Source organism: Pelophylax lessonae (assembly GCF_965119305.1).
Source record: "Pelophylax lessonae genome assembly, chromosome: 1".
Taxonomy (NCBI): domain Eukaryota; kingdom Metazoa; phylum Chordata; class Amphibia; order Anura; family Ranidae; genus Pelophylax; species Pelophylax lessonae.
The window spans coordinates 117,554,115-117,568,776 of record NC_138768.1 but is presented as its reverse complement, the minus strand read 5'-3'; the positions used below and the strand labels follow the sequence as shown (position 1 = coordinate 117,568,776).

At 41.6% G+C, this 14,662-nt stretch overlaps 1 protein-coding gene across 1 annotated transcript in view; it reads right to left on the bottom strand.

The window, feature by feature from the left end:
- CENPK (centromere protein K) overlaps positions 1-14,662 on the bottom strand; it is a 153,125-nt gene that overhangs the window by 18,124 nt on the left and 120,339 nt on the right. Inside the window, exons 8-10 of the mRNA XM_082269108.1 lie at positions 9,893-9,991; positions 6,728-6,863; positions 242-295 (exon numbers count right to left, since the gene is read on the bottom strand). Coding sequence (XP_082125234.1) covers positions 242-295; positions 6,728-6,863; positions 9,893-9,991 — 289 coding nt within the window. The remainder of the gene's footprint in view (positions 1-241; positions 296-6,727; positions 6,864-9,892; positions 9,992-14,662) is intronic.

The window sequence follows — 14,662 nt, the reverse complement described above, 5'->3', positions numbered from 1 at the left end:
AGGTGTTCTAATCCCTCTCCACTCTATCCAAAACTAAAAAAAAAAAAAAAGATCTGCCTTTAGGTATACTTTAAATATTATTAGGTTTGTATTACAGTATTTAAAGTGGAAGTAGGTAACCATATACACTGAATCACAAAGTGTTTAAATCCCTTGAAATACAATTATAACACTCACTACGGGTCTCCCCGGGATGATCATATCAAAAAGACACTTTATGTACAATTTAATAGAGATTTACCTCTAAAATGTCAGCTAATGGTATCCATTCCACAGGTGGTGATTCAGCTGTACCCTAAAGATAGATAGGAAATGCAAGTTACATTATGTTTACTATATTTCACCTAATTAGGTAAAATATGTAATCTCTCTTATGACATGCTTGTGAATGAATGAGAACAGAGATCAGTTTTGTTCTGTCAAAAAAAACCAAAAAAAAAAAACCTAGGAATCAAAGGCAGTCCAGTGAGCTATGAAATCATTAATTCCCAGAAAAGATAGGTATGTCTTGAGTCTTGCTAAAATTTCAGTGCCGCAACATTAATAACTTTCCTTTACATTATCTTTTCTAGTCTTTTAATTGAAGAGACTGTCACTTTGCCCATTAAAGAGTAGCACTCGATTGAGAAAGGATTAGATTGTGAAATGTTGCAATGCTATTAAAGTGAAGGTAAAGTACACTTTTTTTTTTTAATTAAGTAAGAATTTTTAATGAGAGGTCACCTTCAGTCACAAGTAGCTAGTGCAATCAATGTATTACAAAGATCATCATTTAATACATAACAGGTAACAGATAACAAGTAACACAGTAGATATGCCAAAGTTACCCACCTCCCCACCAACGTTCCCCCTCCAGAGCCGTCCGTAGCCCAAAGCATGAACAGAAAAACAATAAGGAGATGGAAAAAAAAAAAAAAGGGGGAATGAACAATGCTAACCATTCTACCAAATTGTGAATATCCCCAGCAAATGTAAAGTTCAGAAGATTAATCTTTCCATTACTAAATCTGTTGAAGCCTTTTCGAATTTACATGGGGTGTCCCTATGCAAGTATATATGTTTTTCAAAGAGCAATATATTGGCCATCTAGTCAAGCCATATTTTAGATGTGGGAGGGTCAGGTGAGATCCAGTGTATAAGTCTACGGGCCTAGAATAAGGCTCTTGCTGCTGCTTCTCTCAAAAATGTATCCTGAGTAACAGTGTCAAGTATGTCTAACACACAAGGTTTAGGTTCCATTGGAACCAATATCTGTAGTGCTGTATTAATTGTAGCGACTACTGTCCTCCAATAGCAGCGAAGTTTTAGACATCTCCACAGCAGATGGATCAAATCACTCACATCCCTTTTACACCTGTTGCATGTCCCTTCTGGACGTAAACCCATAGAATGGAACCTGAGCGGGGTACAGTGAACCCTAAGAAGTGTATATATAGCTGACACTCATGAGACATTTAGTGAACATAAACGAATAGTTTCTAGGGCCTCTTCTCATTGTTCCCCTGGTATTTCACCTACATCTTTTTCCCATTTATCGCAGGCCAAACTAGGAAACTTCTACAGGTATACTCCCAAAAGGGTGACGTAACAGATATAAAGCCTTTGGTGGAGCTCTATGTTCTCTAGTGATTTCTGGGCCAATATAGAGTACTTCAGCTGTATATAGTAGAATAACATGTTTGTGGGAATACCAAATCTAGTCAGTAATTGTGTAAAAGATAATAATACACCATTGTCAAAAATATGTTTGAGATGTGTCACTCCCAGGGTGCACCACCTGGCCGCATGCTGTAATTTAATAAGTTCAGGGTAGACATGATTGTCCCAAATCGGACTGTAACTAGTGTATCCGAGTACTTTTGCAGCTGTTTGGCTTTATCCCATATCTTTTGAAGGAGTCTATATGTTGGGTATTGTTTATTGGGTTTGGAAAAAAGTTGTGCTTCCAGTCCCTCCTCTAGCATGGGTGTTCCACTAAATTGTAGCATTATAGTTATTGTGGAGTTATAGGGTGTCCCAGCTAAGCCTCCCACCATATGTTGGAGTTGAGACGCTACATAATTTAACCACGGGTTCAGAAGAGCCAACCCCCCCATATCCTTGGGCTTCTGCAGCTGTTCCAATTTGATCCTGGCTGCAACTCCTTTCCATAGTAAACTCCTAAAAATAGAGTTAATACCTCAAAATATTTCCAATGGAATCACTACCGGAGAGTTGTGATGGTGATATAATAACTGTGGCATTAAAATCATTTTTATCAAATTCGCTCTTCCGGCAACAGAGAGCCACATTTTATTCCATATCCTGACCTTATCTCTGAATTTCACCAGTGCCAGGAGAATGTTCAAAAGGCAGAATTCTAACAGTAGTGGTGATATTACTACTCTAAGGTATTTGAAGGAAGTTACTACAGGTACCGGACAAAAGGTTCTCATTTGAGGTTGTATACCTTGATCCAATGGCAGGAGGGCAGATTTGGACCAGTTAATTGTGAGCCCAGAGAATCACCCGAAATCCTTAATAGTGGACATGACTGCTTTTAGGGAGGTGTCAGTGTCCCCCAATAGCAGGAGCTATCTATATCCTCTAGTCGTGTGGGGATCTATTTACTATTACAAAGAGCAAGTACTAACTAAACTACATGATTCCTTACAACTATTTTCATCAACTTTTTATAAAGATGCATTTTCATGGTATATTCTACCTTTCTTACCCCAGAGATCCAGTGTTGGCCTCTTTCCCGGATCCTTGTGGGATCAAGCCGGCGCTACACACCACCTATATGGTGAAGTATCACCATTACCAAAGAACACACACACACACACACACACTCACACACACTCACACACTCTTGCTCCCCGCCTCTTCTGGTATCTCTTCATGTTTCTTCACAGCTTCTAGTCAATAGAAAGTGACCTCTGTGGTGTGTATACTATCTGACAGTATTTTCTCTATAATTGTTTATTATTTGAGTATATAGTGATTTTATGGTGTATATTTTCTTTATAAATGTTTAGATATGAACAAGTTGTTCCAGCCAACCCTGAAGAAGGGCACACTTGAAACGCCTTTGGTCTCTTCTGGAATACATGTATTCACGTAGTCACTTCATCTTTGACTTATTTCTGCTAGCCGTGATCATTATTTTAATCATGACTTGTTTATTGTACACATACATATCTCTTGATATGACATTATTTCAATATGTTTTCATAATAAAAATTATATATTTTTTATTCTGTTATACTATTACTTGGATGTTCAGGTCGCCCTTATAATCCCACAACCCTAGGGGAATTTTTTTCGGTATCTAACTTGGGATGATGGCCACCTGCATTTAGACATCCACGACCAGACAATTATTTTTCTGTACTTACAGGTAAGCCTATAATAAGGCTTGCCTGTAGGTACAGTGAACATCTTCTAAACTTGCACTGTTTAGGACAGATTCACACTGCATGGAGCCGGTGATGTCACTGGCGCATGCGCTCTGAAGGGACAGCATACCCGTGTTTTACCTTCAGAGCTCTGTGCTGGGGCTTCTGCGCACATGCATGGAAGTGACGTCATTGCGATCCCAGCCATTCATACAGCTTAAGTCCACGAACCCGGAAGACTGGGAAAAGATAGAAGCGCCAGGGAGCCATTACAGTGCTGCGCCGGAGGGCTCCGTGTCCGTGTAAATCTGTCATAATGTGCTAGTATGCAGTTTATACTAGTACATTTTGAATTAAACCTGCAGGGGAGCCCAATTTTTTCTTTTTTTTTTGGCGGTTTAAGACTGCTTTAAGAGCAACTTATTAATTGATACACTGCTAATACACAGTTCATTTATTTATTGATAATTTATGATAATCAAAGATTTAAAATAGCAGTAATTACAATTCCCTTGTGAAACTATTTTATGGATTTTATTAAAGCATTTTATGGAAGTGCATGTGGGGACAGATCATAGAACCAGGTATAAAACTTTCTACAGGCGTGCAGGCCTTCTTTATTTGGATTTAGAACTAGCTTCATGTTTAGCAACAGGATCATTTTGTTCTACTAAAAGCAATAGGGTTCAGAGGACAGAGAGCAGCAGTTTTTTTTCCCCTTTTATTGGTTAAACTAGATGGACTTTTTTTAACCAGACTATGAGGTTGATTTGCTAAAGGCAAATACACTGTGCACTACAAGTACACTTGGAAGTACAGGCACTGTAGATCTGTGGGGAAGATTTGAAATGAGAAGCACTGCTGATTTCTTTCATCCAATCATGTGCAAGCAAAAATGCTGTTTTTTATTTTTCCTGCATGTCCCCCTTAGATCTACAGTGACTGCACTTCCAAGTGCATTTGTACTGCACAGCGGATTTGCTTTTAGTAAATAAACCCCTATGTAACTATGTAAAACGGACAGAGAACATTTACTAAGGGAACTAAAATGGAGTTTACAGAGTGAGGCTTCCTAGGATACAGAATTAATAGGGCACTTTTCAGATGCTAATAGGCAATAGAAAAAATTTTCCTCCGGTATGACAGGAGATGCATTCCAATGCCATATCTTACCATTACCTTTCTAAAGCCAAATGTACATTTCCAGCTTATGTTGACTATTAAAACAAAGTACAGGTGTGCTTTAAAGACCAGTAGAAGTTTGGCATTTATTACTGAAATGTAGCTAGTTCTTAACAGTCCTTTGTTGTCGCAATGGTTAAAATAGCCTGTGCTAACAGCCTGCAGGAGATGGAACTATTAAAATATCAATTACTACTGCTTATGCTGTCTAGCTGCATAAGGCCTTGTTTACACTGATAGCAAGTTTACACCTCGGAAAAGGGATTGGCGCTAAATCATTATTCAGAGGTGCTTGAGTGGCAGTTTGCAGGTGCTCAGGAGGGGATTCTTCCACCTCCTGGATGTTTTTGTTTTTCCCGATACCAAGGGGGATTTTGCATTGCAATACCGTGCAGCAATTTTGTGCAGTTGGCACATGCTTATGACTTTAGCAGGCGTGCTTGGCAAATGGCACAACCTCCCTAACATGCCGAGGTAATTTTTCTGCAGAGGGAAGCATCAGATCAATGTGAAACAGACCTGAACAGCTGCAGTGTTTCTTTTTGTGTGGGTGATTGGAGAATTTTACTACCCTTTTCCACTCATGTAAACTAAGCCCAATACAATATTAATTGACGAAGCTTCAATTGGGCTCTTCTGGACCGAGCTCATTTCTGACATGTTGTTTACAAGTTAAAATCTGTATTTTTAGCTAGAAAATTACTTGGGTCCCCCAAACATTATATATATATATTTTTTTTAGCAAAGACTCTGGAGAATAAAATGGCGGTCGTTGCAATATTTTTTGTCACGCTGTATTTGCGCAGTGGTCTTTCAAACGCCATTTTTTGGGGAAAAATATATTTTGCTGCATTTTAAAAAACTAAACAGTAAAGTTAGCCCATTTTTTTTGTATATTATGAAAGATGATGTCACGCCGAGTAAATAAATACCTAACATGTTACAGTTTAAAATTGTCCACACCCGCGGAATGGCGACAAACTACGGTCTATAAAAATCCCCATAGGCGATGCTTTAAAATTGTTTAATGGTTACCAGTTTAGAGATACAGAGTAGCTCTTTTTTTGAATTATTGATTCCGCTCTGGCGATCACGGCGATACCTCACGTGTGGTTTGAACAGCACTTTCATTTGCGGGCGCGACTTCCATATACATTTTCTTTTGTGCGCAAGCTCACGGCGACAGGGGCGCTTTGAAAAAAAAAAAATGTTCCCTATTTATTCTATTTAATTTTAGCACAGGTTTTTAAAAAATCTGATCACTTTTATTGCTGTTACAAGCAATGTAAACATCCCTTGTGACAGCAATAGGCAGTGACAGGTACTCTTTATGGAGGGATCGGGGGTCTAAAAGACCCCTCCCGCTCGATAGGGTAACGACTGAGCGGTTCCCGAGCAGCATCGGCCATTACCACCCGAAAGCCAACCGCTGGCTCTAAAAAATGGTACCAGGATAATGCTTCTAGCTGCAGGCATCACCCTGGTACAACCACTTCTTGCAGCCGACGTAGGACTACGTCGATTCGCGGGAAGTGGTTAACTTAAAGAGGAACTGCAGTCTGCTCACATAATTTTTAATAAAAACATTTTTGCCATTCTGATGCTTCCCTCCAATCATTTTGCATAATATTTTATATGTACTGTGATTCTGTACTTGGAAAATATGCTGCAGAAATCTCCCTCTACCGAGTCTGGCTGCAGCCATTTTAACTGTGGGCAGCTGAAGCTGCTGGCTGTTCACTTCCTGGATTTACACAGGCACACACACACACACACACACACACATATATACATAGAGAGACACACCCACACCACTGCTTGCCTGCATATTTCTCCTCTCTTGATGAATACTGTTATCTCCCCCCTCATGAAGCCCCCTCCAACTTTCCTTGGTTTTCCTATGACTAATCCCTCCCTCCAATGCTGGCAAACTCTCATAAGAGTTAGAGAGAGAGCTGTGCATGATGTCATTAGCCTAGGCTAATGACCAGACAAGTAAGAGGAAGTGGGCTGTATAAGGTATTTACTGGCAGAAAAAAAATGTTTTACAATCCAAAGTTAAAACAACCAGGGCAGAAGATTTAATAGATGGAAAGATGAAAAAATGACTGAAGAGCAGCTTTAAATTTTTACATTGTGACAAAAAGTGAACATAGAGTAAAAGTTACCTTTTTTCTCTTGACCTTGTTATCCTGTTCCTCTAGAAGAGGGAAGTTTTCAGATAAAAAGTCTTGAAGTGCAGTGAATAATTCATCCCTGTAGGATCCTACTTTCTGAAGCTTTGTTTTTAGCTTCTCGTGTACACTTGACCGAGAGTATAGATAAAATCAAGAATATTAGTAAAAACACATTTTTAAATTTGATTTTCAGGCCCTATTGTAACTAAAGCTTTGACAATGTCTTGCCCACAGCAACCAGATTCTCCCTTCTATTCTCCCAGGAATATTATTGGCTATTTTAATCATCGATTCTAATTAGGGATGCACCGAATATTCGGCGGCCGAACATCATTCGGCCGAAAATAGAAAAAATAGCACTTTCGGTGTTCGGCCGAATAAGTCAAAAGGCCGAATAATTTTGTGCCGAACAATAGGGCTGAACGATAGTCGATATGATATCGACTATCGTTCTGTGGCCGTAGGCGATATTCATATCGCCGAGGTCACGATATTTACAGGGGGAAGGGACTCGGAGGAGGACAGGAGGACTCACAGACTTCCGTGTTAGGCAGGGGAAGCCGGGACACTTCAGCGGTGAGCATACATACATTACTCACTCGTGCACTGCAGCCCGCCCCACACATTCAGTGAGTCTTACTCTCCTCCCTAGTTTTTTCAATGGCACATTCAGGAAGCCAATCACGCCGTGATTAGCTGCACAGCGAACCAATCACGCGTGTCTGCACACCTGATTGGTTCCGCTGTGCCGCTACTCACGGCGTGATTGGCTTCCTGAATGTGCCTTTGAAAAAACTAGGGAGGAGAGTAAGACTCACTGAATGTGTGGGGCGGGCTGCAGTGCACGAGTGAGTAATGTATGTATGCGGCTGTGCTCCTTTCCAGGCTCCTACTAGTCCACCTCCAGCCTCCTACTACTACCACTATGAAAGACTGCCTGTCACTGTATAATCTGATCGAGTCTACACTGACACTGACTGACTGTCACTGAGTAATTGATGTTACCACATTAACCCTGACCTGCCCAGTGCCCTGTATCTGCAATTAAAATTTACAAGGCTGCCTGCATGCTTCCTGATTTCCATTCCCAGCATCCTTCCCAATCCCTACAGTGTCACTAACATTAACCCTATGGTACAAGGCTGCAGTGTGCACTGAATCCCATTCCCTACAGTAACATTTAGGGAGAGAGACATGAGAGGACAAGAGAGATAGAGAGAGAGACATGAGAGGACAAGAGAGAGAGAGACATGAGAGGACGAGAGAGAGAGAGTGAGAGGACAAGAGAGAGAGAGAGACACGAGAGGACAAGAGAGAGGACAAAAAATTGGCAAAATAAATGGAAAAAATGCGAAACACCGCGTTCGGTATTCGGCCTTCGGCCAAACATTTCATTATTATTCGGCTTCGGCCAAGAATTTCATTTCGGTGCATCCCTAATTCTAATACTTTCATAAAGAATGATTGCTTTCTGGAAAGAATCCCACTCGAAAAAATGTTCATAGAATGAGCTGCATGGTTTCTTTCTTTATATGCTTCTTTTTATCACCCGACAGTTCACTGCTCTAGAATTTAACTCAGCTTTTTTTATCCAGGTAGCTTGAACCTAGGGCCAAGGTCGGGTCATTAAACCATTGTGACTAGGATTCACACTTTCTCTTGTTTTTACACAGTGATACCACTATACCTGTCGAATTCAGCATATTAAAGCAGAGTTCCGGCCTCAGGGGTGAAATTTAGCTAAAAATACCCCAGGGACAGTCAGGGCTAGTGCATTCCACAATGGATAGCCTCTGTACTGTCCCGGGTCACACTTACCTTTTAGAAGAAATACTTACCTTGAAAATTTCTTCTCCAGCGCTGCCATCTCGGATGTGGGCAGCTGAAGCCAGCGCGTCCTCTTCTCCCAGAATGCGCCTGCACCGGCCGTGCTCGTCACTTCCAGTGCGGGCGCGTCAGCCCTCCACAGCTTCTGGGCATGCCCAGAAGCTTTTTAGCAGGGAATGAGGCGCCCGCACCAGAACTGACGAGCGGGGCCGGTGCAGGCGCATTGATTCCTGGGAGCGATGACGTTCAGCTCCCTGGAATCAATGCAAGGAGGAAGTGACGGCGTGGGCCGCGGCCGCAGAGGGAGGAAGTGGAAGAAAGGTGAGTTTATTTTCTTCAATAACAAGGTAAGTAAACAAAAAAAAAAATCGTAACTATCCATATGTCAATTTTGAGGCCGGAACTCCGCTTTAATATAATGAGAACACAGCACTGCCCATGTCGTAATACCTTAGCATAAAAGCAAGTTAGCTATGTCATGGTTTGGGAGGAGGCTGAAAAAGGAGCCCTGAAGATGGCTGATAAAGCCAATGAGTACACCCTTGTTTAGTCAGTTTTATGTAGACTTCCTCTTTAAAACAAAATCAAGCAACAAGTAACCATTTAAATAATGCAATTGTATTGAAGTCAGAAAGTTTGCACAGTTTATCTTAATCTATATTTTAAAGTATGCCAGCAACCTGAAGTCTTTGCTTAAAACTTTCTCACTCCTTGCTTCCTGCAATACCAATTACATTCAACCTTCCAAAGGAGTTTTGAATTGGATAGTGGGTCTCTGAAATGCTTTAGGTAGTCCATAGAGGATTAGATTTTCTTTCCTTCCACCATGGGTGGAAGGAAAGGAAATTGCTCGATTCCCCCATCAACACTGACTGTGCCCAGAGCACTATTGTGTTCTGCTGGCGGAGTGGGGGGTGATAGCGCGGGGAGCCTTCCAGGCTGGCAAAACACAATGATTATCACGTGACAAAAATCCAACAGGCAGGATGGATCAACTTGGGTACAATCAGCCTGCCCATACATGGATCAAAGTTCGGCCAGTCCCTGCTGAACCTGACATCTGTTTAATTGTCGTTTTTGTATGGACCTTCTAGATCATTTTTATAGCTAAACACAGAGGCTTCTAGCCGAGTAATGTAATTTATGGACTAGGCAGCTACTCCTATTATTTAACATTAAGTGGATGGATCAAATCCAAAGTCACGAAACGTATCTATTAATGCATCTACCTACAATAAGTCCCTAAATAAATTGCAAAATAACCTGTTAAAGGTGAAATGAAATAAATACAGTTATTCTAGCTTCAAAAACATATATATATTTAAATACCTGCTTTGGGAAATGTTAGATGCCTGATTGTTCAGCTCCTGTAGCTTGGCTGTGAGGGCATCCACTGCCTTCTGCTGTTCATCCAACCAACGTTTTTCTCTAGAAGAATCAAAACAAAATACAGAAGCTTCCATTGCAGAAAGTATGCAACATAGAATATTTCCATTGGCTCTCCTCTGCTACTAGTATTCTATAGTTTCTTTGTGGATACCTTGCATGGCTTGCTCAAACACCTCCCCCCATATATTGTCTGACAGTTATTCTGGGTATAAGGTATCAATAAAAGAACAGAAATAGTAATTTACATGCTGATTAAACAGTTTCTATTCTGCTCAGTACTAAACACAATGGCAGACATAAACAAGCAGATGTCAGCAGATTTTACCACCTTCTAACTGATCACGCACATGCAACAATCATTCTAACATCTTCTATAAACATCTTATTGTAAACTCTTCTGGTTTGATCACGTCTGACTACAATTTTGAACCAGTCTAATTATCATCCTGTGATGTGAAAAACTCATTCACTGGCAGGAATAGACTTTCATTTCATTTTTGAGAATATCGCTGGGCTATGCATCCATAACTTATAGGCAGGGCTCTAATCCAGCTGTTAGACCAGGATCTTCCATGGGCCACACTGTGCTAGAGACAGCAAGCCAAACTCCAAAGCTCACTGAGGTTACTGAATTCTGATGCACATTCTGAGAATGAAGATACCATTGAACAGTGAATTTTTTCAAGAAGCAACAGTAAATGTGTAGGCAGCATTTAGGTGATAAATAATCACTGCATAAACTGACCGTTACCTTTACATTTGGCCTTCTATTTCTGTCTGGAGTGGCTTTCTGCTGGTTGCTGTTTGCATTGCTGTAAACAGCTCTGCTATTCATTAGACAATGCAAAGCTTGCGGATAGGTTGCTGAAGCCACCTGCATGATGGGGCCAGGTATATTCTTTTTTATTTTCAATACCAGGAAATTATCTCTTTTCCTAAGAGAAACAAGGAGGCAGCCATACTTACCCACTGGACTCAGTATTTTCTGAATCACAGAGTTTGTGGCTCAGTAGGGTCAGAAGTCCTAATCAGCAGTAAATTCAGAGGCTCAGTATGACAGCCAGGCACTTGCAAAATAGTAGTCAGCAATGTCAGCCTCCATGTTTCTTTTAGAAAGAGTTTTGATTAAAAAGATACCGTCAGCTTCCCCATGCAAGACAGAGAGACAGTGTCTGTAAAAAAACAAAAAAAAAACACATGCACAGTCCCTTCTACTTTCCTTACCTGCACTCCCTCACAACTCCTTGCACCTCCACAGACGATAAGAAAACATAGCACTTCTGGGTATTGGGTTGGGGGCAATGTTCCCTTTAAGCTGTGCGCATGCGCGGACGCGCAGTCTAATTGAAGGTCCCGCGAAGCACAAATTCAGACCGCGCAGTCGCAGGCGACGTGAAGGTAACCGGGCCGCGGTTTTACTGTGGCGGCCGGGGAGCAGAGCAGTGCGCCCCGAGCCCGCCCATTGTGTGACAATAGCGAATGAAAACTCGCTATTGTCACACGGATCCTCCTCCTGGCCAATCAGGGAGCGAGTCCTCCCGCTTCCTGATTGGCCAAAAGGCAAACCCCATGCCATTGGCCGAGGAGAAGGCGGGAGGACTGAGGAGACGTGGGGACTGAAGAGAAGCTGCCGTGAGGTAAGTGCACGGGTCTCCCGGGGGGGGGGGACGCTGGCATCTCTGCATTGATTGGGGGCAATGCTGTGGGCACTCTGCATTGATTGGGGGCAATGCTGTGGGCACTCTGCATTGATTGGGGGCAATGATGTGGGCACTCTGCATTGATTGGGGGCAATGCTGTGGGCACTCTGCATTGATTGGGGGCAATGCTGTGGGCACTCTGCATTGATTGGGGCAATGCTGTGGGCACTCTGCATTGATCGGGGGCAATGCTGTGGGCACTCTGCATTGATTGTGACAATATAAGATTTTTGATGAAATTGCTCAGTCTAAAGGTTTGCGCTCAGAAACTTTTTTATTTGCTCAGCACAGTATAAAATTAGAAAATTAGAGGGAACATTGGTTGGGGGATGTGCCCTCTTCCACTTTGACAGTGCTCAGGCCAGGTATGCAATCATTATACCCAAAGCACTGTCACATGACCATGGAAGTGATGACACTGCTCCCTTGGGTTGCTGACACAGTTGATTTCTGCGACAGCCGCAGGGCAATAAGGAGTGCAGGTAAGGGCAGTATATTTCCCCTTTGCAAAGGCACTGTACCTTTTCCTACACACACACACACACACACACACACACACACACACACTTTACCTTCACACAGTTCTAGGTTTTGGGTTTTTCTCCTGCCCACAGCTTTTTTTAACCCCCAAACGTACTATAGCCTATTGGCTATATATATTAATTTTGTTATATTCTGATCAGTAAAATCTCATCTCTGAAAAAAATTGTGCAATTCATGAATTCTGATTGCCTAGACTGAGCTGCATCTACATATTCAACTGAATGAACCATATCTGAATTAGTTGAATTGTTAAAATTTCATATCAGTTCACTCATCTTTAGAATATGACCTGGGTAACTAATTATCTCTAAGTTCTTTTGGCTAGGGTTGTATCCCGAGGTCCAGACTTTCTCAACCTTTTAAACATGGAGGAACATCTGAAAAAAACTTTCGGACTTCAGGGAACCCCTGCTAATAATTACTATGTCTACAGCTCAGGGTACATTGAGATCAGTTCAGAATGTGGCATATTTAAAGTGGTCGTATATTATATTATTATATTATTCCAAGGTGAGCATAGAGGAAGTAGGAGCCATGGACCTGAGAAGGGGACCCCATATCATCTTAAACCACTGGTAAATATCAGGACACCCCCTAGCACTTAAAATGTATACATGTTTGTAGTATTTGTTGTCTGTCTTGCGGGGCATATCATAATAATTTAAATCCCATGCGCTATATGTGTTCAGTTAAACTTTGAATATTGTCCTTTTTGTATGTACTAGAGATAAAATTGTTGTGAATTAATTTAGGCTTCAAGACTACTTATCAATAAATTCATATTGCTGTTTTGAAGCGGTTACTCGTGGTCAAAGAACTCTCCTTTAACCCGAATATTGTCTGAGGTAAATTAAATCTTATATCTTCCAGCTAACATAATTGGCGATCATGAAGCGTTGACCAGACAAAGTATTTAATTATGTTAGCCGGAAGATATGAGATTTAATTTACCTCAGACAATATTCGGGTTAAAGGAGAGTTCTTTGACCATGAGTAACAGCTTCAAAACAGCAATATGAATTTATTGATAAGTAGTCTTAAAGCCTAAATTAATTCACAACAATTTTATCTCTAGTACATACAAAAAGGACAATATTCAAAGTTGAACTGAACACATATAGCGCATGGGATTCAAATTATTATGATATGCCCCGCAAGACAGACAACAAACACTACAAACATGTATACATTTTAAGTGCTAGGAGGTGTCCTGATATTTACCAGTGGTTTAAGATGATATGGGGTCCCCTTCTCAGGTCCATGGTTCCTACTTCCTCACTGCTCACCTTGGAATAATATACTCCTCTATCCCATAGACTTGTATAGGGCTATTCTGATTGGTTCAGCTATCCTGCCCTGCTCCTCCCTCTGGGCGTATCTCGTTCAGGATTGGACAACTTCCTCCTCGCCTAGCTTAGCATAATTCAGCCCCTTGCTAACCCCACCTCTCTGTTGGAGGGAGAATTTAATTATATATGTTGATTTGCTCTGAAATTGAAGATATGCAAGGTCATATCCGGGGCACATTTTCCAACCCTCAACAGATGGTCCGTCTTCATTGCATATCTTAATGAGATATGGATATCTTTGATATGGAGGCTGAATTTAAGAGAGTGATACTATTTTGCATATCAGTATGTGTAAATAGCAGGCCACCTACCGGGTAGCAAACAGCTCCCCCTTCAAACAGACTTATCCTTTTATGTGTTTAAGTGTAAATCGCAGGCTGGCATTTCAAACGGACTTGTTAAATTGGATTAATACTACTGATCCGACTGGTTCACACAGCTTAACGTTCTACCATTATATTCATCTATGTGTTTGAAATCAATACTCAATATCTTGAAAAAACAGAATTTTTGTAAAATCTTACCGTAAAATTCCTTTCTCTGAGTCCTCCGACAGTCGCCGCCCACTCATACAGTCTTCACCAATGGGGTATTGACTTCCTCTCCACAGGAGCTCCTGTGGAGAGGAAGTCAATACCCCATTGGTGAAGACTGTATGAGTGGGCGGCGACTGTCGGAGGACGTAAGAGAAATTTATATTTACATCCATCCATTTACAATTACTAATGGAGATCACACAAACTCCTCATAAGGCAACACCATGTACGATGGTATATCTTGCTAGAAGTCAACTTCCTCGCTTTTAACATAGTAGTGAGATCACTGATCAAGACAAACCTCTATCCATCAGTACCTGGCCAAGCCCTCAAAACCAGCGACTGTAAAGCAGAATGGAAGCTCAGCCCTTGAGACAGCTGGTCCTAAGAGATAGCCCCCGAGGGATGTTTATGGCCCCCCCGAATGACCAGCAGACCGTCGCCCTCAATCCTTCGCAGGAACAGCGGAAGGAGCTCAAGAAGAGGAAGGTATTGGCCCCACAGTGGCACAAGGACAATTGCGGCGTCTACTAGAGGAACCCATGACCTTGCCACGAACCTCGGTATTTTCCTGTTGGGCCG